Here is a 26,102-nt window from a genome sequence, read left to right as displayed (position 1 = left end):
AATGTGGGGCATAAATATGTGAAAATAAAATTTTGGAAAGTTGCAAGCAATTTTTCCAGCAAAAAAATACTACATGTATGAAAATACACAAATCAAGATTTTAGTAAGCCTCACACAGACAGGCACATGCCTACTCTCTCCTCCAAATTCTCAGAGTTTTTGCACAAGACTTCTTTTATATTTGTCTTAGTCCCTGAAGATACACACATCTTAAAGTTAAAAAAGATAGACTTGTTAGTAACACACAAATGTTCATAGACGTAACATCTTTACAGATATCCTCTGTGAGCAGATCAAGCCACTCTCCATATGTATTTAAATGCAGTGGAAGGCTGGATTTTTTAAGTTGTCAGATCTGTGCCTGAGTATGAGGGGCTCTATTTTCACTCTTCGAGCACCAAGAGATTAGCAGCTTGAAATCACTTTGACAGTTTCAGTTACTCTATTGCATACCGCAGGGAATTTTAATTCCAACCTGTGAAATTGTAATTGCTTCTCAAGAAGAGTGGAAGGATTCTGGGTAATGGCCACAGCCAAGCTCAATGTCAGAGTTGCCAGTTGCTGCCACTTCAGATATTACTTGCTGTTATTCAGACATCACTCCAGCTTTCCATATGGGAAGTTGAACTGGGGAGTGAAACTAGATTAACAGAAACTGTCAGATGTTCAGAGATGTGCAGGCAATGATGTGACAGAGGTGGATGAACTCTTCTCAAAAAGGTACCTCCTCCTTTTCCTCTCCTGCTTTATAGAACAAGCTTTACATAAACTGCTTCTTTGATTTTATATTATTTTTCTAAACAAGTGTACCATTACTAGAAAGCTATGATGAAAAGATTAAATAACAAAGGCCTCCAGCATCCAAAACCATGCGCAAGCAGGACATAAAAAGTGTGCATTTAATGTTGGTCAGAAGAGACTTAAGATGTCTTTGCTATTCAAGTCTTGTGGTTTGCAAGATTCCTCACCAAAAACATCCAAAGAGAACTCAGAGCTACCACAGACATTGAAGAAAAATAGTCGAGGCTTACTTGGCACCAAAGGAAATTAGATTCTATTTTGCTTTAAAAAAAACAAAGGCATTGTATGTAGACTGGTGTTTAGCAGACACGTTCTTTAGTGATGAGGTATGTTCATGCACGTGTAAAAGTGACATCAACTGAGTGTGGGGAAACTTCTGCAATGACCTCATTGACTTGGAGCGCAGTAGATTTCTCACCTGTTCTGGTGGTCTGCAAGCAGAGAATGCTTGGTGCAAGTAGGCCTCAAACATAATGCTGATGTAAAAATTAGAAACACGATCTAGCATGACAGAACCATTCAGAGAGCCAAAAAAATCACAGATCCAATGTATTCAGGTCAATCCATTCCATGAAGTAGATGTACTTTTACAGTTTACTCTATGCTCACTAAGGTTTCCCTGCCTGCAACGGTAGCCCCAGGCAGCATGCACATTGGGTTTTGCCTGAAGGACAGGATGAGCTGTTTGACCAGAACTGACTTGTTCGGCTCAGTGGCTTTGAGAGCTTAAGTTGCAAATAAACAGAAACAAATGGCAAACACTCTACTGTGCTGCAATACACAGTGTCAAAAAGCCCTCTCAAAATCTAAAGGAAGATAATAAAATACTTGACAACAACACTTCCTACTTACCAGATTAAAGTTCAGTTTAAGAATATACTGCATCTGTGGGCAATGTCATTTACAAAATCTTCTTTGTCCTCTTTTGGTATGTTGCATTGTTTCTAAGAAAATAAGCTGGTCCCATTGAAGCCAATGATGCACAGAATCTAAATCACAAGCTTTGTAAATCTCTATAACAGCTGATGCAATGAGTCTGTAATTGCTATGATTAGATAAGCTAGAGTGGCTGACAGAGTGCTAGAGGCATAGAACATATCTGCATAGTTTATTCCCATCAAATGCAAAAATTTGGCTCACATATGATGATTTTGTCAACTCATAGTTTTCCTGAGAACCTTCCGACATGTGGCATTTTCCTGAAAATTTTAGCTCCCAGAGACAAATGTTTTGCTGTTTTTTTCTTCTTTTGAGAATTTCAGAGTTGTTAAAAATGTAAATTACTGATTGTTACATATTCCTGATTGTACAGAAAGGCCTGGAAAAAAAAAAATCAACCAAACAGTAGCAAATCAAAAGCACAGTTGTTTTTTCCTTTTGGTGTTTTCTGGGTGGTCGGTTTTTGTTGTGTTGTGTTTTGGTTTTTGGTTTTGTGGGGGTGTTTAATTTTTTGTTTGTTTTTGTTTTTAAATCTCATGAATTTTGTTCATGACCTTCAGTGGCTGCAGTAAGAAATGTGATATTCAAGTCATTACACAGCTGACTTCCTGAAGACAATTACATCTGTTGTTATAATTTACAGGCTGTACTGAAAGCATCATGGTGGAACTTCCCGATTAATTGTCTGTAATTATTATGAAACCTCACTTTACAAAGTAGGAAGCATTCATCCTAGAGGATTATTCATCTGCACTGTACAGCCACTCTACTGGGCTTGGCTGGGATAGAGTTAAATTTCTTCATTGTTGCTGGTATGCAGCTATGTTTTGGATTTGTGACAAAGCTCATGTTGATAACACAGGGATGTTTTAGTTACTGCTGAGCAGTGCTTACACAGTCAAGGCCTTTTCTGCTCCTCACACCACCCTGCCAGCAAGTAAGCTGGGGGAGCACAGGAAGCTGGGAGGGGATACAGCCGGGACAGCTGACCCCAGCTGACCAAGGGATATCCCATACCATATGGCATCATGTCACCAATAAAAGGTGGGGGGAAAACAGGAGGAGGGACACACACACTCTGAGTTATGGTATGTTCCCAAGTAACTGTTACGTGTGATGGAGCCCTGCTTTCTTGGAGATGGCTGAACATCTGCCTGTGGATGGGAAGTAGCGAATTAATTCCTTGCTTTGCCTTGCCTGTGTGCACAGTATATGCTTTATCTATTAAACTGTCTTTACTCAACCCATGAGTTTCCTCACTTTTAACTTTCTGATTCTCTCACTCATCCCACCAGAGGGAAGTGAGTGAGTGGCTTCATGTTAGCTGCCTACCAGGGTTAAACCACAATAGCCATGTAGACAGCTCAGCAACAATGCACGAGCGAATGAACAATATCATGCAGTCATCTGTGAGAAGAGCTGGACACAGAGTCCAGTTCCTGGCTGACTAGCACAATCTCAAGATGTGTGGAGATCCTGTCATGACAAAAATGGCCTGAAGAAAGTAATTAGAAATTTGCAGTGTGTAAAATGTAACCTCTTCACTAACAGAGCAATATTGTCTTATACACAGCACAATGCAATGCACAGCCAATACAAAACTCGTGTAGTTCTCTGAGCATTATACTAAATCTACACAGTATTAAATCCATCTTTTAACAGATCTCTGCCACCAGAACTCCATATTCCCATTCAACGATAAAAAAGTGGTATCTTTAAAACTATTTCTAAGTAAAAAATAATTCTCATTCTATTTACACAACGTAGTAACTCATCGCGAATTTGAGAGAGGCAAAAGAGCAGGGCAGAAATTCTTTCAGACATGACAGCAAAATAAACAGCAACAAATGACAAACTTTAATGGCCCAACAGTTTGATTCTAATGTAAAAAGACACATATCAAACCATAACACTGCACTAAGCAAAATTTTTAAGAAAGCTTTAAATGTTCTGCCCATAAAAGATCACCAATATCACTCAATGGAAATATTTCTCGTGAACTACATGCAATTTTACCTGCTACAGCAGTTATGAGTAAGCAATGCAAACATTGCATAATTTTAGAAAAAAGGAAGAAAGATGCAACAAACTGTTGTGCCAAGGATCTCAAATTTTAGCAAGAGAGGTCTCTCTAGAGGTTATTAATATTCTCTGCTACAAATGTCAGGAAAGGCATAGGGTGAGTACAAATTATTGCTCAATTTAAAATAACTTTTTTAATTAAAAAAAAAGGAATTGTTGGTAAAAATGTTTCCTTTGAAGATTTTAAACAGCAGTTTTATTGTTTTCATAAATGCCTCATTCAGTTCACAGTTCTGTTTTCATTCCACCGTAGTAAAACATAACAAGGGCTGCCAGTAGAGCCAAGCTGACAGACAGGATCTTCAGTCCACCTCCTTCTTGTTGCCATGGGAGCTGCAAAGCTACCCATGAGCTGAGTGGTGTTTTCACTGGGATCTCAGCAGAAGGGTGAGCTTTCCAGTTTGTGCCATTCTGTGGTGCATGTCTGAACTCCTGTGAAGAAATGCACATATTAAGATTGCAACTGTGTTAGGTATTATATATTAGACTGTATATACCAAATACAAATAAAATCTCCTTTTTATATTGAGGTTCAAATTAATGTTCCTTTTCAAGTTAAGCAACAATTCAACTATCATTGCATCATCATCAGGTCATAAGCTTTTATACAGAAATCTTCCCAATGCCATCCAAAGTCAGTCTTTCTCATGAAATGAACTGCCAAATCAGAGAAGCTGTTAGCAACAGAAACAAATCTCAAGACCTCAATGTCATCAGAGAGTTGTTTGATGATTATTTTTTTTTATTTCTTTTAATTTTTCTGCTATCTCACTACTCTCCCATTTTTGGGTTCTTCAAAAGAAATGTCTAGCCAGTGATAAAGGGGACCATAACACAACAATCCTTTGCACAGCAGGGCTCTTCTAAAGTCAATCATCGTCTCCTGGTATGCCAGCCCAGTGGTGCTTGAAAATCCTCCCACAGGGCTTTTCCTTTCCTCTGACCCTCAGGAGGTAGTTGTGCTAAAACACTCACCTTCCATTCAGCATATTGAATCCGAGTTCCCTGCTGTGCCTGCCATTACCATTCTCAACCTGACTGCAAGCACAAAGATTCCCCAGAATACAAGGACTTTTAACTGAAGCACAAGTTACAGATGTTGAATCACTATTTCAGCAGAAAATCCAAGTGGAAAGAGTAAGGAACTCTTCTCTTCTGCAGCCTTGTTCAGTTCAGCATTGTAGACATTCAAAGCTAAAAACATCTATTAAAACTGTAATCTGATGACATTTGCAAGAGGTGTTAAGTGGTAAGGGTGTAAGTAAACAAAGGTGTAATCTTGCATCACAACATTCAATATTTCTGTTCATTATTCTTTTCTCCTCCCTCTATTTCAACAATCCCTTAGGAATTCAACTGAGCTCAGATGGATTTTTAATTGGTTTGAAATTTTCCAGTTATAAAAGGCTTTTGGTTAATCCATTTTCCTCCACTGCCCCCCGCCAACCCACTTCACATTTTATATAAAAACAAGTCAGGGACCCAGAAAGTACCTATCTGGATAATCCTGTATTTCTAAGCTGCTGAAGCAGGGTCCCATGAAAATACAGTCCAGATGCCCAACTCCTTTCACCAAATGTATTTCTGGGCAAACTCAAAGAAATATCAAAGCTCCAAGGAAGGTGCCTGTTCATGAAAGTGTGACAGCACAATTCAAACTGTCTGTAACTACCTCCTGTTTTCCATTTCATGAATCAGCTCCATTATAGTAACTGTAGAAGGTAAATAATGATTACTACTGGTTAGGTAAGTAAGCATCAAAGGGACAAATGACAGCCTGGCTTAAGTGCTATTCTAACATCTGAGGTATTGCTCATTTAGAGCACAATTAACGCAGGCAAAGGGTTACTGAACAAGTGACCTATGAAATAAAGACGACTTCTTATATATATTGCACCTAGAAGACCATCAACCTGGTAAACAGAGGAAAGGAAGCATGTAAGCAAACTGGAGTGTAGTTCTCCACAGTTAAAGATACAATAACAACACTACTCCATAACTTCAGTCTTGTACAGAATGTTAGCTTCATCAAAAGCTACAAAGCTGCTTCATATTGTGAAGTTATTAATTACAATCAATTTCTAAGCCATAGGAAATTTAAGTAACTGGCTACAGTTATTTTATTCCTCAAAATCAAAGCTGATTAACCTTTGCCTGCAGAATAAACTGGAAACTGTACAGTATATTAAGGGGGTTTTATACATTAATCAAAACTCAGTTGTAATTTATTCATTCTAGACATTTATAAAGCCTTTGTTTTTTCTTTGCAGGTCTCACAATCTCAACCAATCTAATGCATATAATTTATGGTCATGACCATTTTTATATGTATAATTGGTACATTAACACTAAGGCTAAGGTGATTTAAAAGAATGGATAAGGCTGTAAAAATATCAATACAACCAAAGACTGAGTTCTTCTGATATTTAATTTTCACAGATTCATACCTAAAATTTGGCTGACTAGAACCAGAAGATTCCCAACTCCTTATTAAATATTTCTACATAGCTTGATAATCAGTAAAGTCCTGAATATTTAGCTGTACAAGACTAGATGCTATCCCTTGGAAAACAGATAAAAAGGGCCAGTATCTCACAAGCAACTTTGTAACTTTCTCCTCAATGCTCCTTTTAATGCTTAGCCTCAGTTTCTATCTACCTGCCTCTGCTAGATTGGGGACAGCCAGCAAAACACCCCAAACACAAGTCAGGTGCTGTAAAAAGTTTTGAGGGACTTTCCCCTCCCAACATTAGTGTTTTATGCATTCATTCATGTTCCTGTGCAGTAGTTTTCAGTAGTGATTTCACTAGTGCTTCATTTCTGTTTTACAGTTTTTCTGGTTTCGTTTTCCAACACAAAATCAAATAGTCTCATTTTGATAATGAATGTCCTATACCCTTTTTTTGCTACCACACTGTTTTCTTAAACCTCTGTTACCATATGTGATACATATGAACTAGATGGTAGAGGAATGCCACTGGCCCCACAGGCAGTTGTCCCAGTGGTATTTCATTTGAGTAAGTCAGCCTGTAAAGTTGTGAGGCTCATTTTCTTCCTTACTTTATCATATTTCCCATAAATGAGGTGATCATACTGTTAGACTAAACTAATTTTCAATTTTCTTGCTGTAGGTGATCTTTTATAGTATTTTAGTAATACTGAAACTTTACTGGCTTGGAGGCACAATTCTTGCCATTTCTCTACATTTTTTTTTCCTTCTACCTTATATTTTGAACTTGGATGCATCTGTTTCTACTGGTAGTCACATTTTCCACATTGCTAAAAATTTTTTGATTTTTGCAGTATCCCAGATCATATAAAAGACTGTCAATTTAAACCAGAAGTTTTGCTTTCATTAAATATTCCTCCTCCTCGTGAAGTACTACTCCTATTAACTTGCTAACCTGCATTCTTTACAAATTTTCTTATGGATTAAAGTGTTCTTATATGGACAAAAAGATCGCAATTTGCAAACGAAAACGGCTCTTTTCTTTAAGAGGTACTTCACAGTATTGCTTAAACGACTATTGCATTACTGTTTAACAACATCTATCTATTCAGATGATCCTGCCAAAGACATTTTCTCAAGAAAAACAACGAATATGTTTGTCTGATCCATGTTTTCTAAGAACTGTCCTGTCATTTGCCCCCAAATTCTGCCCTGCAACATTGACACATGGGTAATACTACTGGCTTCCTTGAAAATTTCTGTCGTTACTGTCACAGAAGATGTATTTGTAAAAAAGGGTACATCTGGTTCCCTGCAAATGAAAGGCTCCCCTAGAAAATGGCAGTCTTTTGTGTCCCCTGCAATTCCTACAGCAGCTTTAAAAGCCAGCATAATCTCTCGGAGACACCTGCAGGTAGATGCCTCTTCCTAAGAGTATGTCATGCAGCTCTGTAAGACATGCAACAAAACTCAGCAGGAAGAGGAAGAGCCCTGCAAAGCTGACCATGTTCTTGTGCTCTCTGAAGCCTGAGCAGAGGGCTGAGTGCCCCTCACTGCAAAGCTGAATGACAGTGACATGCCTGTCTATAATATAATCAGTTCTTACTAACATAGAAATGTTGTATTACCAGCTGTGCTAGTGAAAAACACTCTACATATATTTTTTCATTGGGGCAAAAAATCTTGTAGTGTCTGAGGAGCTAGTTTCCAGCTAAAGTACACCGTATATATTGTAGTACATATTGTATGCACAGAGGAAGAAGGGAGAGGATGAATTTACAGAAACTAAAACTAAAATTAAGCTTTCTAGGGTAGACAAAGCAAATTACAAGAGCTTCATTGGGCTGTCTTATGAGCTTCAGAATTTGCAATACTGTAGAGCTATATTCCAAGATCCTCCCTTCTATGTTTTTTTTCCCTAAAGCTTTCTAGATACTGTGCCTTGGAAGAGCTATTCAACACACCTGCAGAAAAGACCTTTCACATTTTGTGGGGAGGGGAGTTCTCCACAGAAAATTAAGTTTATTAGAGCTCTTTTATGAGCCTTTGGTGTAGAAAAACTGGGTGGAGGCAAAGATTGCATGTGTTAAAACTAGCAGTTACACTGGTCCACTCCCTGTGCTCTCACTTCATAGAAGTATTAATTCTGAAAGGTCCTTATTTGTATCTCTAGATAAAACACTGGCAGTGCATTCACTTTTCAAGGAAATTTTCAAGGCATTTCTGCAATATTCTGAATGGATATAAATGGTGATATTTACTATATTACTAGTCAGAGCGCAGGAATTTCTTAAGCTGAGCTCAGAAATTACACTTTTGTAGCTGCAAGACTGAGGAAAATTAGCATAATGATTCAGCGCAGTGGAATTCAAAACTAAATCCAAAGCTTCATTTCCTAAAAAATACTTGGAGGAAATCCTAGGGTAAAGAAGTTTCCAGAAATCTGTGTTTATACTAATTTATGTCTTTCTAGACCATAAACTCTTTGGTAGACTTGTTAGTAAGGAGCACTGCTCTCATTAAGAAGGACTGCAATGAAGGAAAAGGTACCATAAGATATAAACCTATATACTATTAATCAAAATGAGGGGAGGAAGGGAAATTATCAAACTGAAATGCAAAGACAGACACTTTGAGGTATGCATCTTGTATTTCCATGGAGGCTGCCTTTCATCTTGTTTTGGCAGCCACAAAGTAAACATAAGACTTTGCTAATAAGGTATAATATAAATTATTAAACAATCCAGTGAATGATCAAATGCATTTCAGATTATTTTTTGAATAATTCTGCCTTGACGACTGCCAGGAGTAATATATTTTGTGCACTCTTGCACAGACCCATTGATTGCTGTCTTTCTGAAGCTCCAGTCCCAGACTTAAACCGCTGTGCATGAAAGAAATATATAATCACATCAAAACCTAAGCTGTGGCATCTGTCGATCATAGCCTAGCTTTTTGTACATCTCACTTCATGTTAGTCAACAAAGACATGAGAGCAACTCTTTAGCTCTGAGCTGAGGTTTTAATACATTCAAAACATTTCTTACATGCAAATTTCTTTTATGGCTCAGGGGCACTGTTAGAGCTTGAAGTGCTAGCTAACTGCTGTGAAAAACTACTTGACTGAGCATATCTCAAGATAAATTAGACTTCTGAATTTTTTAGCCCAACCAAGTACATGTTACACACTTGTACTACTGGCTTTAAAGATACAGACTTTTATATAATCATGCACAACAAGTCTGTGTGACAAATTAAAAGAAAACATGTTAAAATATGCATTACATATCCTACTGCACCATTTGAAACTCTGGGCTATTACACTTTGGAGGCATTTTTCAGATTTAAAAAACAAACAGTTACTGAAGGTCACATAGATTACACATCCAAAAAATATGTAAATTAAATTTTATTGAATAGATCCAGAAAATGTATTTAGCTCTGTAGGTATTAAGAGAGCTCATTTGATTTATTACACGTGAAATTCTACCAGCCTTCTGCAAATGTGGAATGCTGATCTTAGGGTAGAAAATAAATGGTGTACGAAATATTTTTTTCTAATGGAATTAACACAATAATTCCCATAAGAAGCATCCCTGCCACCATGTATTCCAGTGAATGCACACTGCTACATTTTTAAGACAAAGTGCTGTCAACAACCATGGTTGTGTCAGATGTTATCAGCTGTACACCATTCCTAGGAACTCACTGATTCCAAACATGCAAGCAGTTTACTTACCCATTTTAAGAAAAGGGAAACACTGGAAAAATAAATAAAGCCACCAGAAACTTTTGCAAAGGAATTTCATACTGTTTCTTCCTTTTGTTTGCATATATACATGTGTTTGTGTATGCGTGTGATATATGACTCTATGCTTTAATATGTAAGTGACAGAACTGAAGGAGAAATACAGGTTTCTTATTAATTTCTCAATAAATGTTCCGAGTCTTAGCAACGATTAGTATTCCTACTCTGTTAATCCCAAATCCTTATCACCAGAGTTATAGCAAGAAAATAAGTTAATGAAAATATCTTGCAAAGAGCTTCAATCAGTTACTAAACTGTCTTACTGCCCATCATAGGATCCTAGGATAATTCAGTCTGCATCTAGGTCCATCCTCCTGCTCAAAGGGTCAGCTGTGGCCTAGTTTGCTCAGACATTTAATTAGTTGGGCTTTGAAAACCTCCAAGGATGGAGACTCCAGTGTCTTTCTCAGCCTTTGTTCTACTGCCCAACTGTCCTCATGGGAAAAATGTTTCTCTCATAACCAGTCTAAACCTCTCTATTCAGCTTATGCCCACTGTCTTTTGTCCTCCCACATGCACCACTGTGAAGCAGTTGGCTTAGTCTTCTCAATAATATCCCTATAGACACTGGGGGGGGGGGCTTCTCTTACAGCCTCCTCTCCAGGCTTGAAGAAGCCTGGTCCCTCCACCTCTTAGGCCAAGTGCTTCAGCCCCTCACCATCTCTGTGACTCTATGTGATCTTGTTCCAGTTACCAATTCTTAAGTTATAGTAAGATCACTACAAATGACCTAGTTAAGTCAGGTCAGCAATGCTCCTAACAGCTGGACCATGGTCAAATATAAACATAAGCCTTAATAATGGGAGAACAGAAAGACTGATTGACCTTAAGCTCAGTTGCACCAGAACTGATAGTTTCTTCCAGGTCTGTCATCACTTATGGAGATCCTACTCCTGATCTACACAGCAAGTCAGCAAAATTTTTTTTTCTTTCCTAGTAACATCTGAATAATCTGTCTGATTCCTTTGGGCAGATTACAAAAAGCATCTTTCCCATTACTCAACTACCTCTCACTTTCATTACTCCTGTCTGTCCTTTTTTCCCCTATACTTCTCACTTGCATCATCTGACCATAATAAACAGCTCTCCTAACAAACAGAGCAGAGATGCCAACAGGAACACACTTCGGAATAACATACTGTATCATGACTTTCTGTCCATGTCACACAGACCCAGCTCTGGAACTTCCTACCCCTACCTTAAAATGAAATTCAAACTTTAATATTCCTATGTAAGAGCATAAAAGAAATAAATTCTCTCTGTAAGTTACGGTACTGGAATTTTCCACCACTAATGTAAGGCTCCATTGGTATTTTTCTTGGCAGACACCTCTCTGCTCTTTTCCCTGTTCTTACCTAGGGGTAGACCTAACTACTTCTTTTCCTCACCTGAACAGTCTTTAAGGATTATGCCTCAAAGAACTCTCAAAATTCACAATGCAGTTAAAAGGCAAACAGAAGGCTGAGTATCTGGGGCTTATTAAATTACTTCCTTTTTGATGCACACTTTGAGGAGGAGGGAAACAGAGATCAACTAAGAAAAGAAACAAAAAGAAGAGAAACAACCAATTAAGAAAACTAAGCCAAAAATACTTCCAAAATGTTTAAAACACAGTCTTGTGCTGCTTTCCATTATACCCATTTGTTTTACCCTGTTTCCTTGTATTTACCTATACAAGCTTCCAGGCAGGAGTTGACTCTTTTTTATGTATTTGTATTTTATGGTGCTATTAAGTTAGTAACTCAGTATTCTCCCCCTACAGAAATACTGCATTGTCAAAATAACCTGCCATTTGAGGTCAGAAGAAACATTTTGAAAAATAGAAGGTGTGATGTCTAGAGTCTGAGCTACCTTTTACTTTCTTTTGTACTGAGGTGTCTGGGGTGTCAATCATTATGCCAGAAACAAGTGACATGCAAGCAGTATTCCACAGGAGAACTGAGAGATCTTCTAAGCAGAAAAAGTGTGATTCAAAAGTTACAGTCCTCCAAGTAATGACTTAAAATGAAGAATGAACCTATGGACAGATTCAGGATGGGGATCTGTCACTATTTGTCTCTTTGTGCATAGCTCAGTTTTATGACAAAGATGGCAGGTACTTGCTCTGAGCTCTTATCCGGTTAACCTACAAATCTGTTTCCTACAGATCACCAGGTTGTTGGTTAACCTACAAATCTGTTTCCTAGAGATCACCAGCACAGGCTTCATGGGTTTGAAAATATATTACAGTGAATTACAGGATGTACATTTACTTGTAATAAGACTAGATACTATCTTTTTCAGTGTGCATACCATGGCCTATCTGACAAGATATCATTCCACAGGATTCCAGCTTCTTCCTTCTTTAAATGTGCACAAGTCCATGGGACCTGATGAAATTCATCTGTGGGTCCTGAAGGAGCTGGCAAATGAAGTTGCCAAGTCACTGACCATCATATTTGAAAACTAATGGCAGTCAGGTGAAGTTCCTGATGACTGGAAGAAGGGAAATATAACCCCCATTTTCAAGATGGGGAAAATGGATGACCCAGGGAATTACAGACCAGTCAGTCTCACCTCTGTGCCTGGCAAAATCTTGGAGCAGATCTCCTGGAAGGCATGCTAAGGCACATGAAAACCAACAAGGTGCTTGGTGACACCCAGCATGGCTTCACTAGGGGGAAATCCTGCCTGACCAATTTGGTGGCCTTCTATGATGGGGCTACAAAAGTGATGGACAGGGGTGGAGCAGTTGATGTCATCTACCTGGACTTGTGCAAAGTGTTCAACACTGTCCCACACAACATCCTTGTCTCTAAATTGGAGAGAGATCAATTTGATAGGTGGACCACTCGGTGGATAAAGAACTGGCTGGCTGGATGTACGCAAAGAGTTCTGGTCTCTATGTCCAGCTGGAGACCAGTAACGAGTCGTGTCTCTCAGGGATCAGTCTTGGGACTGGTCTTGTTCAACATCTTTGTCAGTGACATGGACAGTTGGATTGAGCGCACCCTCAGCAAGTTTGCTGATGACACCAAGCTGTGTGGTTCAGTTGATATGCTGGAGGGAAGGAATGCCATTCAGAGGGACCTTGACACACTTGTGAGGTGGGCTGATGCCAACCTCATGAAGTTTAACCATGCCAAATGCAGGGTCCTACACCTGGGTCAGAGCAATCCCAGGCACAGCTACAGGTTGGGCAGAGAAGAGATTCAGAGCAGCCCTGTGAAGAAGGACTTGGGGGTGTTGGTCAATGAGAAAATGAACATGAGCCAGCTTCAGTGTGCGCTTACAGCCCAGAAAGCCAACCATATTGTGGGCTGCATTCAAAGTAGGGTGACCAGCAGGTCGAAGGAGGTGATCCTGCCCCTCTACTCTGCTCTCGTGAGACCTCACTTGCAGTATTGTGTGCAGTTCTGGTGTCCTCAACATAAAAAGGACATGAAACTGTTGGAACAAGTCCAGAGGAGGGCCACGAGGATGATCAGGGGACTGCAGCACCTCCCATATGAAGACAGGCTGAGAAAGTTGGGGCTGTTCAGCCTGAAGAGAAGGCTGCATGGAGATCTCCTAGCAGCCTTCCAGTATCTGAATGGGGGCCTATAAGAATGCTGGGGAGGGACTATTCATTAGGGACTGTAGTGATAGGACAAGTGATAGGACTGTAGTGATAGGACAAGGGTTAAAACTTAAACAGGGGAAGTTTAGATTGGATATAAGGAGGAAGTTCTTTACTGTTAGGGTGGTGAGGTACTGGAATGGGTTGCCCAGGGAAGTTGCTAATGCTCCATCCCTGGCAGTGTTCAAGGCCAGGCTGGATGAAGCCTTGGGTGATATGGTTTAGTGGGAGGTGTCCCTGCCCATGGCAGGGGGGTTGGAACTAGATGATCTCAAGGTCCTTTCCAGCCCTAACTACTCTATGATTATTTTTATATTAGTATTTTAAGGTTGTGTTTACAATACAGTAATTTTTGCAGATTATTTTGTTGAATGATGAAAGAATGACAAAGTGCCAGCAGCATGTGAAGGTTCAAAGACTGTTCCATAGTTGAGATTATTAAAAGAAATATGAGATAATTCTTTTATAGCCCAAGCTTTCAGAGATTATCACCTTTTTGCTTCCCTTTTAAATCTTGAAATAACAATGACAATTATATGGAGGTCAACAGTAGCTACAGGCAAAGACAAAAGGTTTCCATCAGAAAGAGTACCTCAATAAAATAAATAGCTAGATCTGAAAACATATATTCAAGCCACAAGAACCACCAATATAACTGAATGATATTCTCATACCAACAGTGAAATGGATAATACTGCTTTTACATGGAAGTGAACTCTCTCAGCATACATTAAAATACTATCTTTAAGAGGAATTCTATACTCCCAAATGGTAGAAGGCATAAAATACTAAAAGCCTTTGTAACCATTGTTATTAGCAAAGAATACTGTAATAAATATATCAAGGGACATTCTCTCTCAAAATCAGGAAAAGCTTTAAAAGATTTTTCATACTGAGCAAAGTAGAAGGAACTTATATATGTACAGGTTCTTGGCAAAGTCCTGCCCCTATATCTTAGAGTATGTCTTAATCCTGAATCTGTGGTGTTTTCATTTACTTCTGCAGAGCCGAGCATTACAAATGGAATGTTCCAGGGGAACTTCAACATCCTATTATACAATAATCACTGGGACAAACAATACAGCAACATCATTACACCCTAACATCATTGATAAACATGGTATAAAATCAGCTTTTAAAATATTTAGGAGTGATTCTATGTTCCAGAGTTTCAAATTCCATACCAGTAGGTAGGAATCTATATGCCTCCCTCATTTTACAGGTAAAGAGACAAAGAAAAATTAAAGTGTTTCCAGTTCCTTAATGCATGCCCGCAATTGGGTTTCTATAATTCCTGTCTCAAGATTCCAGTTGGCACCAGACACCAACATAGCCTCTAAATTTTTTCTTTCTGTTAAGGTTAAGTTTTAAATATAGTTTCTTAAGACTACGCAGTGACTTAATATGTATGTTCCTAAGAATGTCATGCATTTTCACAGACTTTTCTACCCAGTATTAAAGAGTTCCCGGCACTGTAGATGCTCACCAACTGCAGCTGGAATCAGACCTTGGCAAAAAAGGAGCATTTCATGCAAGCTTGACATTTAACACTTAATAAAATGTGACTGATCTTGACCAACTTTGTGGGTTCAGTGATAATACAAAGGTTTTCTTTTCATATTGTCATGGCCTTTTTCCTTTAAGTATCCTTAGCTGTTTCAGGAGGTCTCCCACAGTGCCAGTTAGCATACTTTTGAGCACCTAAGGGAGTGTCTTGAAATCTGAGTCTCCTTTTTAATTTCACACTCAGTCAAGTTCAACTGCAGTTAATGGAGGACTCTCTCATGGAAACATCAAGCAATGGTTACTTTCTATGATTAGCAAGCCTAACTGCTCTAACACAATCTCTGTATCCCCAGTCTTTACAAATGACTCGTCAGCCCTTCTCCGCAATAAAGATTACATGAGAAAAATGTTTCTTGGCTTGCTATGTATTTTATGCTAGATAATCATGATAGCACCCTGGAGCTCTAAGACATCAAAGAACAGTAACTATCCAATCTACAGGCTGTAATGAATGTCTGCCCTCAGGAGTGCACTGGTATCGTTCAGGGGGTGGTCTGACTAGACAACCAACTTTTGTGTCTATAAAGGATTGAAGTGCATAAACACAAACCTGCACCCTATCATGTTCAAATACTGGTAATTTGATTCTCAGCTGAGACCTCAGCCTTCTCCCACACAGGTTTTACATGGTGTGCTCTATCAGGTTGTGTCTAACAATTCCTAGGGTTAGCTCATGCCAAGAAAATTAGTTCCTTTGGAATTAACCAGGAAGTAATAAGTTCTAATTTCCTTTTTTTAATTTGAGACTTCATACCCTGGACATAAATTCTCTTATATGCTGAACAGACACCACTGCAACTTAAACACATGCTACAGAATTTTAATAATGTTAAGTATCTAGTGCCAAGAACTTTAAACTGCCCACTATCAGATTTGTTCACTAGACTAACCTTCTAGCAGATACTTTGAATATGTGTCTTGCCTTCATCTCCAAAATGGGAAGACAAAAGCTGCATTTCAGGAGGATAATGTAAACATAAACTTATTACTATTTCTGAAGCACTCAGAAAATTAGTCATGGGTTCATATGAAAGGTTAGAAAGAAATCAGTACTTCCCTTGAGAGTGAAGTGTAAACAGCATGTAGCAAATAACAGCGCTATTACACAACAAACAATGAACAGGAAAAATATCTAAAAGCAGCTTATTAAATTGGATGTTAGGAAAAATTTCCTTACCAAACAGGTTTTCAAGCGTTGGAACAGACTGCCCAGGGAAGTGGTTGAGTCACCATCCCTGAAAGTATTTAAGAGATGTGCTGATGTATCACTTGGGGACATGGCTTAGTGGTGGATGTGGCAGTGCTAGGTTAACAGTTTGACTTAATGATCTTAAAGGTCTTTTCCAACCTAAATGATTCTGTGAATTGATTCTAAATGAACAGTCTCATCTCTGTGCACAGAAGGAAACAAATCTGCGTGTGTATGTGTGTGAAAATAGGGCATAAGCATGTAATTAAAGGATGAAACATAATACAGCTGGCATTTTCATAGGAAAGAGGAACTGAAATTCTAGATTTTTTTTTTTGTTCAGAGTACTTCACTTTGCATTCCAAATAAACTGTGCACATATGTATGTGAGAAATATCATTCTTATTTTCTTGTCATCACATACTATAGGCCTTTAGTGCCATTCCAGGGTTGCACTTTATTTAGAAGAGGATACTGGTCTGCAGAACACAACCCATAATATTTTAATACTGCTTTCTTTGGTGTTTTTTGTTGTTGATTTTAGGGTTTTTATTATTTTTTTTTCTAGGTGAACATAGTAGTTGTAGACCCTGTCCTTCTAAGAGAAGGAAAAGGTTAGGGTTTTATGATAGATTCACAATCTTTGAAAAGATTTTCAATCACCTCTACTTCTCTACTAAAATATACTGCTTTCCTGAAAAGAATTTAAGAAAATCTGAGATAAACACAAATGAAACAGATGTCTTGAAAATGGCAAACATATAAAAGGTGTCTATAGGGGCGAGAAACGCAAACCCACAGGATAACAACTGTGGAGCTTAGTCTAGTCTTTAACATATCGATCAGTCTGGATTTTAAAATGCTTCATGTCTCCACATTAAAGCTTAACGGAATTTTTTTATCACACAAGATACTCTCCCAAGTGTAACTCTTCATTCATTCATTTCCAACTATCAAGAGCTCCACATCTGGCTTTCCCCTGTGGTTCTGTGACAAAATCTGATTATGCTACAGAATCTTAAGCACTCCTCACTGAAAAAATAATGAACTAATGCTTCTTTGGACAGAGATACATGCTGAATAGCTGAAAGAGGAAAAGAATTCCTGTCATTCTAAGCACTAGTTCCATTATTTTATCAAATTAAAGTTCTTGTATTTAGAAAAAACTATCTGTGTCAGAAATGGATATTCACAGCCATCCTTTTTTGTATTATAATTGTTATCTGCACTTATCAGAGACTATGTATTTGAGAATTGCAAAGTAGTTTCCACACGGATAAGATAAAGCACAGACAGTCTGACTGAAACGACTTAAAATCACATTTGAAATCATGTCAAAACAAGGACGAGATTTAATAAAGACTCCTCTAGTCCTGATAACGATGCTTTCTTGAGGACCAGAAATCCATCTGGTCAATATTATGCATAGGTAGTTTCTGTAGCTATGTGATGCTTCGGCAAAAAGAGCTTAAATGTATTGACTACACATTTCTGTTCCATCAAAAGTTTTTTCACAAAAATTTCCAAGTCACTCCAATCCAAAATAGAGCATTTGTTCAAGTTCTACCACAGTATATGTGTGTACATGTATAAATACACATACACATATATATACCTATGAAGAAGGTATCAATTTGAAAGCTAACATTTAGTAAATGATTTTCTCATATAATACCGTTTCAAGGACCCCATGGTTATACTAAGACTAAAGAAAAAGAATATTAATTTCCATGGGGCTTTTGCTTTTTATTTTGCATCTGACATCTGGTCTCCAGCCACTCAGGTTTCACTCCTTTCACTATTTGTCAATCACACATACATCTTCTGTTTTAGTACATAGGCGGTCAATCCTTTTTGAGAGGCCACATGAGTCTACTATGAGCCTTACACTACCACGTCTTGCCAATCACAGAAACGGACATAAATTCAACTTGTGATTAGTAGCTATTAGATCTCCTCCACACACCAGGTATGTTCCAACATGTATGGCACTGACCAGGCAGCCACTGGAAAAGAGGGTATTGGATAGTACCTAGTGAGGCAAGTGAACTCTTCTGATGGTTGCAGGCTGTCCCACACCAGAGGGACTAGTATAAAGACAACATGCTCATGCATCTGTGAAAAGGTCTGTTCAGGCCAAGTCCCACAGAAGAGTATTTCTACCAGTAAGGCCAGGTAAAAAGGCAAAATGAAAAGTGTCAGAGACAAAACATTGATAGAACAGCAACACCAACTTTCATTACAGCATTTGTTGACTTACACTGGGCCAGAAGCCAGAAAATAACTATTTTCCTATGGAATGATGAGCTACGTAGGTCAAAATGGTTTGCCTTAAGGGCCTTTATTATTCTGCATGGTTGTCATCACCTAGAACAACTATAAATGCATATTTCTGTTAAGAAATTTTTATCAGAGAAAATTTTTTAAATTTATATTTTTATTTTACAAATGATTTCTCAGCCCTTCTCTGCAATAGTGAGAAAAATCCACATGATTTCTTGCAGTTCTTGATGGCTTTGATAGCCATGTATCTCATCTTTGATTTTGACTTTACACCAGTGTATCCTAATTAAAAATGTTTTCATGATAGTGCTTAAATTAAAACAATTAAAAGGTGAAGCACCACTGAAGTCCACATCATTCTCACCATAATTCCAAAGTCTCAGGTTTTTATAGCATCTAGGATGGAAAAAATTTGACCTAGCTTTCCCAAGATCATAATATCATTATTACACCAAATAATAACAACTGGGTTTTGGTCCTGACTCCAGTAAAAGAAATGAAAGCAAATATTCTGGAATTTTAACATCCTGTGGGCTTGAGTTTCAAACACAGGTAGACTGCTTGAAGCCCTCTGACTCTTTTGGAACCTTAAAACATGAACTGCTTCTGATGCACACCTGTGAATCTGCTTAGAGCAAATCTCCAGTGAAAACAAAGAACAAGTTTTGGAACCTGTTCTGAGTAAAAAGAAAGGTGTAATACCTAACAGACTACGCAAACGGATGTAAAACTAATTTTACTTTATTGGGAATGTGTATGGGATTTGGGCTATCTACACTAAGCATATCACATCACCACAACCTCTCATGCTATACTGACCAGATCTTCCAGCGCAATATTCCTCCTTCCCAGTGCTGGATCTGACAATTACATCAAATCCAGTTGTATTTTCTAGATTTATGTAGTATAAGTGACTTAGCCTGGCACTGGAATAAGTCAGCAGAAAATTTTTCTGCAACTTTAGAAAAGGGTCTAACATCTGATATAATAAATTAGAGGTGGGGGAATCCTTCAAGTAATTTAAACACAAACTGAGAAGTAGTCAGAGGAAGGTTATCAAGATTAGTGTACTGTACACTAACCACAGGTAAAGCTGTCTTTGTACAGCTTTAATGAAGTGTTTAAATAATTAGTTACTTTTCTAAATGTTTCCTTTATTTAATGATCTTTGATAAAGCCCACAGGCACAGCTTGCTTTGGAACTTGTTATAAATCAGAACTGAACCTAAAGTCATATAAATTTAACAGTCAGGTCTCATGAAAACCTTCATATGCCAAGTTTCTTAGAGGTCAAACATAAACTTTTAAAGCAATTATTCCTTTTGTAGTCTGAGAGGATTCCCTTAAAAAACCCAAACAACAACTTAGATTGGAGAGAGATTGTAGTAGGAGGGCAAGGGTTTATTTCTGTTGTTTGGTCCAATAAATCTGCAACAACATGCTTTAGTGGCTACTGGAATGATCAAGACTTTGATCTGATTACATGACAAAGTATCTACAGCGAATGTTAAACTTGATATGGAATACAGCCTGTCTAAACAGTTATTGTGTAACGCCTTTGAAGAAGGATTCGTTTATTAAGCTTGCTTAGATATTACAACTTTCTGTGGGCTGTCTTTAAGAATATTGCGATTTTAGTATATTCAAGAGGGGCACAGTAAGTTCTTTGGATAATCTAGTGTAGTTAGGGGTATGTCCTTGGTAAACTTAAGGCTCTGAATTTCACACCCACTTCACTGAAGTATGGCATTTGGATATTTTAAGATATGTCTTCTCCAGTGAAGCCACCAAATACAACTTCATTCTTATTACTCAGCTGTGATTTAATTTCAGTTAAAGATATAGCCACTGTAAAATTGGCTTTGAATTTTTGTTATGTGGATATCCTCATACACAAAATATAACTGAATACTGATAAAAGCTTAAAAATAGTTTCTCATACTGAAGAGCCTTTTCCTCTTTTTATTATGTTTGACACCACATAAAAATCTGTAACCTAATGCTACTGACAAGTATATTAAAACCAAATGTAAATCACTATGTCCAAATATCAAAACCTGAGTGGGAAAGTATGATTATGAATGGATCTTGATATTCTACTATGGGCCACAATTCTAATATTGCTGGGTCAGTTCAACACTGTTTTAATAGATTTTCCAGAATTAAAAAAAAATTGCAAAATTTATATATAGCTTAGTAAATTCTCATTATCATAGGGAGAATCAACAAGAACAGAAAGGCTGATATTTAGTCTATTACAGAGCCATTAATTTACTGATAATCTAATAAAATTTTAGAACATGCAATAATATTAAAGGATACAGAACACCCTAATTTGCCTTTTACATGGTTTGTTATATATTTTTTAAATGAGATGGACTTTTAAATATTTTAAAGTTAGAAAGTAGCTTAACCTTATGTCTGTAATTTTTATTTGCCTTCAAAACACCTCAAAGCCAATGAACCTTCTTACTTCAATGGTTTTGGCAAGAAATATGTTTCTAAGACGTAGAAGTTCAACATTCCAATACCTTGTATGAGTAAAATCAAACGTCCTACTGACCTTTCATTTGGAGACAGGGAAAGCTATACACCCTTCTAAACCTCTGTTTCTCCTCGTGAGCTTCACATGCCTTTTTCATGCTGTCCTGTTCAAGTATTCATGTAGAAAGACTAGTACAATTACAGCTTCGATAGACGAGGAAAGGTAGAAAAATCATTCATCCAAGACATAAATATCTTATGACTCTATGTGTTTGCTTGCAGGGAAAGCAGGAGAGGAAAGGAATGTAGAGCAATACTGCATACATGAGCTTTTTAGTTATCTAAAGAGTAGTAATAAAAAGGGATTACTAAATACTACAAGCAAAGCTACAATATATATGTGGGTTGAATATCCTTCACCTACAGGAAAAAAATGAGAAAAGTTGTGGCTGTTGCATTTTTTCCCCCTGAAAGCCAATTAAAACTTTGTGAATTTATAACATGATACATTAAATAATAAAGCCTTACTAAAACCAAATGCCTTTTGATTCTTTCCAAAGAGTCCATTTGTTAAAGTTTTGATTGAAAAGAAAAAAATACTTTAAAAGGAATTCCTAAATATGACAGGGGGTGTTAAGTAGTTAATATTACCATGGCGACACACTTCCAATTTATTCCTATGCCAAGAGAGAGCAGAACCCACCCACTCATCCCACAGTGCAGTATCAGCAGGTCAAGTACTAGGAATAATACACAAAAATGGCAGAACTATTTTAGCACTTGGAGTTTTACCTCTGGAGGCAGGAGGGATAGAACATTTCTGTTTAACCGTCTCTTATTCTCCACAAAATGACTTACAGTTGAATCATCCCAGTCATTTCTATTTCCATTTGCTGCATGCACTGCACAGGATTAAGATAATTATGTAATTTAAAGTGATTAGACAGTGACATTCAGCCAAATAACACTGTCTGCTGAGGAAATTAAAAAGTAAATAAACTAAAGTTCAGATCTTTTCACCTGAAATGGACTTAAGAGAACATTTGTTTAAAAGGTGCTATGTAATATGTGTTGTTTCAGCTGAGCTTTGATCTCTGGAGCTGAAATTCAGCCCTGCCAGAGGGATGGGCAGAAAGACAACATGCCCATTAAATTAAAACCCTCAGGATAAAACTATCTGGTGAAGGCCTTATGCTGGCTCTTCAGTTTGCTGCTTTAAATCATCTCTATGTATTTTAACATCTCTACGTAGTGTAGATAAATGTTTTGGATCAATTAACTACCTTTATTCCAGGTTGCTAGTCATCAAAGGATTGTTGGCTAAATTAAAATGTTCATATAATTACAGAAGATAAGGCTGGAAACAAGCTTAAGAGGTCACCTGGCCCATACCATGACACATGATGGATGGTGGATGACCCACATCTCAAGCGTTTCTCACAGGTATTTGCTAAGCATGTACCTAAAGACCAGCATTGATCAATATTCTCCAACCACTACATGTAACCCAGTCCAGTGAAGAATTTATTCTGCCCATAAGAAAGAATTCACCCTGAATTTCAGATTCTAAGCTGAGAAATAGCTTTCAAGCAGAAGAAAAATTCAAATCAATTCAAATCCCCAGACAGACAAAGCCAACACGGTGTGCAGGTTATGTGTAGATCATGAAAATCATCATACAAGGAACAGCACATTACAAATTTTTGTCATTTTTTTTTCCAGGGAAAAATTAGACTTTTAAAGGTTCTTTAAAAAAAAAAATCAGTAGCTGGCATTGAGCTCAACTCTTAGAAAGGATATTTTTCTTTTCTTATACTAACTTTACAATGACCTTAGTGAAATAACTGAAGAAAAAAATAATAATTAAGAAGGATTTAACACCGTCTTTTATGACCTCTATTTACAACCAGTGGGGAACAGGAGTAATACATTAAATAAAACAGATTAATAAATGCAAAAGCACTAAGTACTTGCACGCTTCATGTGACTATCAGTTGTTTCAGAGAAAAAGGGAGAGAGAGCTACTGAGCCAACAAAAGGTATGTTCCTAAGCATTCAAGAGCACAGAATGCACTAAACAGTGCTCCAGGAAAATGTTCCTTTTTTAATTGGCAGTATGTTTATCTTAAATAGAAACTTCCCACATATTTCTCAAATTGCCCCTTGTTGGACACTGTAATACAAAGATCCCTTTGCAAAGTACCTTTCCAAGAGAGGTAAAAGGTGTGTTTTATTTTACTTTATCTTTCTTCTTTGGAAATGCCAGCCTTTCATTAGCATATCTCAAACGTTCTATACTAAACTGTATATCTAAACTGTAATTTTATGAAAGATTTCTCTCCTCACACCTCTATGCCATTTCTGATCCAAAATTTGCTTCCTCATTCTCTTTTTTTCCCTAAATCTCTGATCTGCAGTTCCTGTTCAGGAACCAACTTTTTTACCACTTTGAAACTCCAGCATATGTAAAAACTGTGCTTAATAATCACTTCAGTTTTATGCACATCTTCCACATTTCCTTCCAAGTTCTTGAAGGAAGTTTCCAACACACAGATCTCAATTCTGTTATCATTTCTTTCATTTCTGTTCCAGCAGAATATACATTCTTCCCCCTTCTCCATTTTATTTTGCCTGCAAGTGAAGCACCCTTTCTACCTGAGATCAGAGAGTTTCCCTCAAGCTATGCTTTGTTGATTGGTTTTTTTTTGGCAGGCTATAAAGATGTGTTTGATATATGCATCTTTCCTGTTTCCTAACATCAGAAAAAAGGCTGGGCAATGTTTAGAGGTCATCTTTCACTAATGTAACTAGAAAATACGTGTTGCTAACTGAGCGACCAGGAACATTAAGCTTCCTCTGTAGTATCCCAAATTACAATGCCACAATAACCTACTGCAAACAGAAAAATGAAGGCAGGATGAAGATTAAAAAGGGCACAAGCAGACTGACCAAGCAATTGCTTGCTAACTCAAAATCAGTAGCTCACTCCTCATTTCCTCAGAAGGTCCTAATGACTTGAACAGCTATTAGCTTAACAGGCCAACTGTGGATATTACCATGGCTTGGGAGCCATAGAGATGCGCACCAAGATCCCAGACTCACAAAGGAGATACTGCAAATGGGGAATGTCAGCAGGAGTTACTTTCAGAAGAAGCATTAGACATGAAAAACGCTATCACATAAACCAACAGAAAACAGATAACAAAATGTGCCTGTATTTATTTAAGAAGAAAGTCAGTCATAGATGCATTATAGAAACAGGAATTATGAAAAAAATAATAATGACTATATAAATAGCCTGTTAATTTTTTTTCTTGCCTTAATTTTCCATCTGATTAAGATTTCCCACCAAAGGCCCTCAGACTTACAGGGCTTTGATTCTGGCAATGCATTACAATTCTGGCAGGTAGCCAGCCTTTTATTTTTATTGCCTAGTCCTTTGGTCTCTTCTTCATCTTGCAATATTTTTTTCCCCTAGTCACAGAGCATATGTAAACAACAGGAATTATTTTTGGATTACAGAACCTACTCTATTTCCGTTTCTAACAAGCGATCATATTCTTGCAGATCCTTTCTTTTTTCAGCAATTAGGTTTGGGCAAACATTTTTCTGTAAACAGGACATATTTATTAGGTATTATACTTTATGCTGCTGGGAAACTGTCAAGATCCCTCAACATGGCTAAAATGAATGAAAATTAAAATATTACATTCAGACCATTAACATGCACTGCTGACTTTTCAAGAATGTTTATTACCAAGTAACAATGTACTCAGTAATACACATGTTGCAAACCCACTTCCAGAATCTCAAAGACTAGTTTAACAGAGTGGTTAAGGACATGGCAGACATATTAATTTGCTTTACCGAATTTCAAAGTGCTGAAGTGAGAAGAGCAAGATAAAAAAAGATATGCTAGAAATTTCCTGAATTAATTCTATCAGTATTTGTCTCATCCTTATTTGGCACAGATATACAACATTTAGATTGGATATAAGTAAGAAATTATTTACTGTGAGGGTGGTGAGGTACTGGGATGGGTTGCCCAGGGAAGTTGTGAATGCTCCATCCCTGGTGGTGTTCAAGGCCAGGTTAGACAGAGCCTTGGGTGACACGGTTCCATGTGAGGTGTCCCTGGCCATGGCAGGCGAGTTGGAAATGGATGATCTTAAGGTCCTTTCCAGCCATAACTATTCTATGATTCTATGTGAATATTTTACAGAGTATGTAGATTGTCCTTTATGTGATATTTTGCATTCCCTCTTTCCCAGCCCAATCTGCTGATTCCAGTTGGTGACCTGCTTCTTGTATTTCTTTGGATGAATTTGTTGCCTCAATCATGCTATCAAAAGGATTAAAAAAAAAAAAATAAGGCCTACCATTGTTCCTTCAGGCACACCATGTTGTTTTTGATGGCCCCTCTGGACTTGTCAGAAAAAATTACTGAGGGTCATGTAGTAGCTGAGAAAGAGTTTTGGTCCCTTTGAGGTATTCCTCATCATAGCATCTACAGAAGTTTCTTCTTGCTTAGGATGGGTTTGTGGCTTGCTTTGACATCCTCACATTGTGGGGCTCTCAATTTTTTTTAGGTCATATAATTAGTTTCCTCAAAAACTACAGTTTTTGAAAGCTTTCACTCTCTCTGATCATTCCTCATTACAGAGAAGTACAGCTGTGATGCTTTTTGAAACATCTTTCATTGTGTCCTATGCAAGCTAATGAAAACACTGTTAATGATAGCAAGTGATGCCCAGGATAGACTACAAAAATAGCATCTTCTTAACTGCTACAGACTGTCTACAACCACATTACAACTCTGACTCAGCAATCTATTCCTCTTCTTCATCGTACTTGTGCAACATGCTGGACTGTAATGTGTGCACTGCAGCCCCTGTGTCATTAG

The 26,102-nt window shown here is 37.7% G+C and overlaps 1 protein-coding gene across 2 annotated transcripts in view; it reads right to left on the bottom strand.

Annotated features, from left to right (window-relative positions):
* Positions 1-1,890: 1,890 nt before the first annotated feature.
* The window catches only part of CDKAL1 (CDK5 regulatory subunit associated protein 1 like 1), a 392,981-nt gene continuing 368,769 nt past the window's right edge, over positions 1,891-26,102 (bottom strand). For both annotated transcript variants that reach the window (XM_031049673.2, XM_005149870.3), the window contains one exon: positions 1,891-4,254. In XM_031049673.2, coding sequence (XP_030905533.2) covers positions 4,048-4,254 — 207 coding nt within the window. In that variant the 3' untranslated portion in view covers positions 1,891-4,047. The remainder of the gene's footprint in view (positions 4,255-26,102) is intronic.

Source organism: Melopsittacus undulatus, chromosome 1, assembly GCF_012275295.1.
Source record: "Melopsittacus undulatus isolate bMelUnd1 chromosome 1, bMelUnd1.mat.Z, whole genome shotgun sequence".
Taxonomy (NCBI): domain Eukaryota; kingdom Metazoa; phylum Chordata; class Aves; order Psittaciformes; family Psittaculidae; genus Melopsittacus; species Melopsittacus undulatus.
The sequence above is the reverse complement of the archived record's forward strand: the minus strand, read 5'-3'. Positions and strand labels throughout refer to the sequence as shown.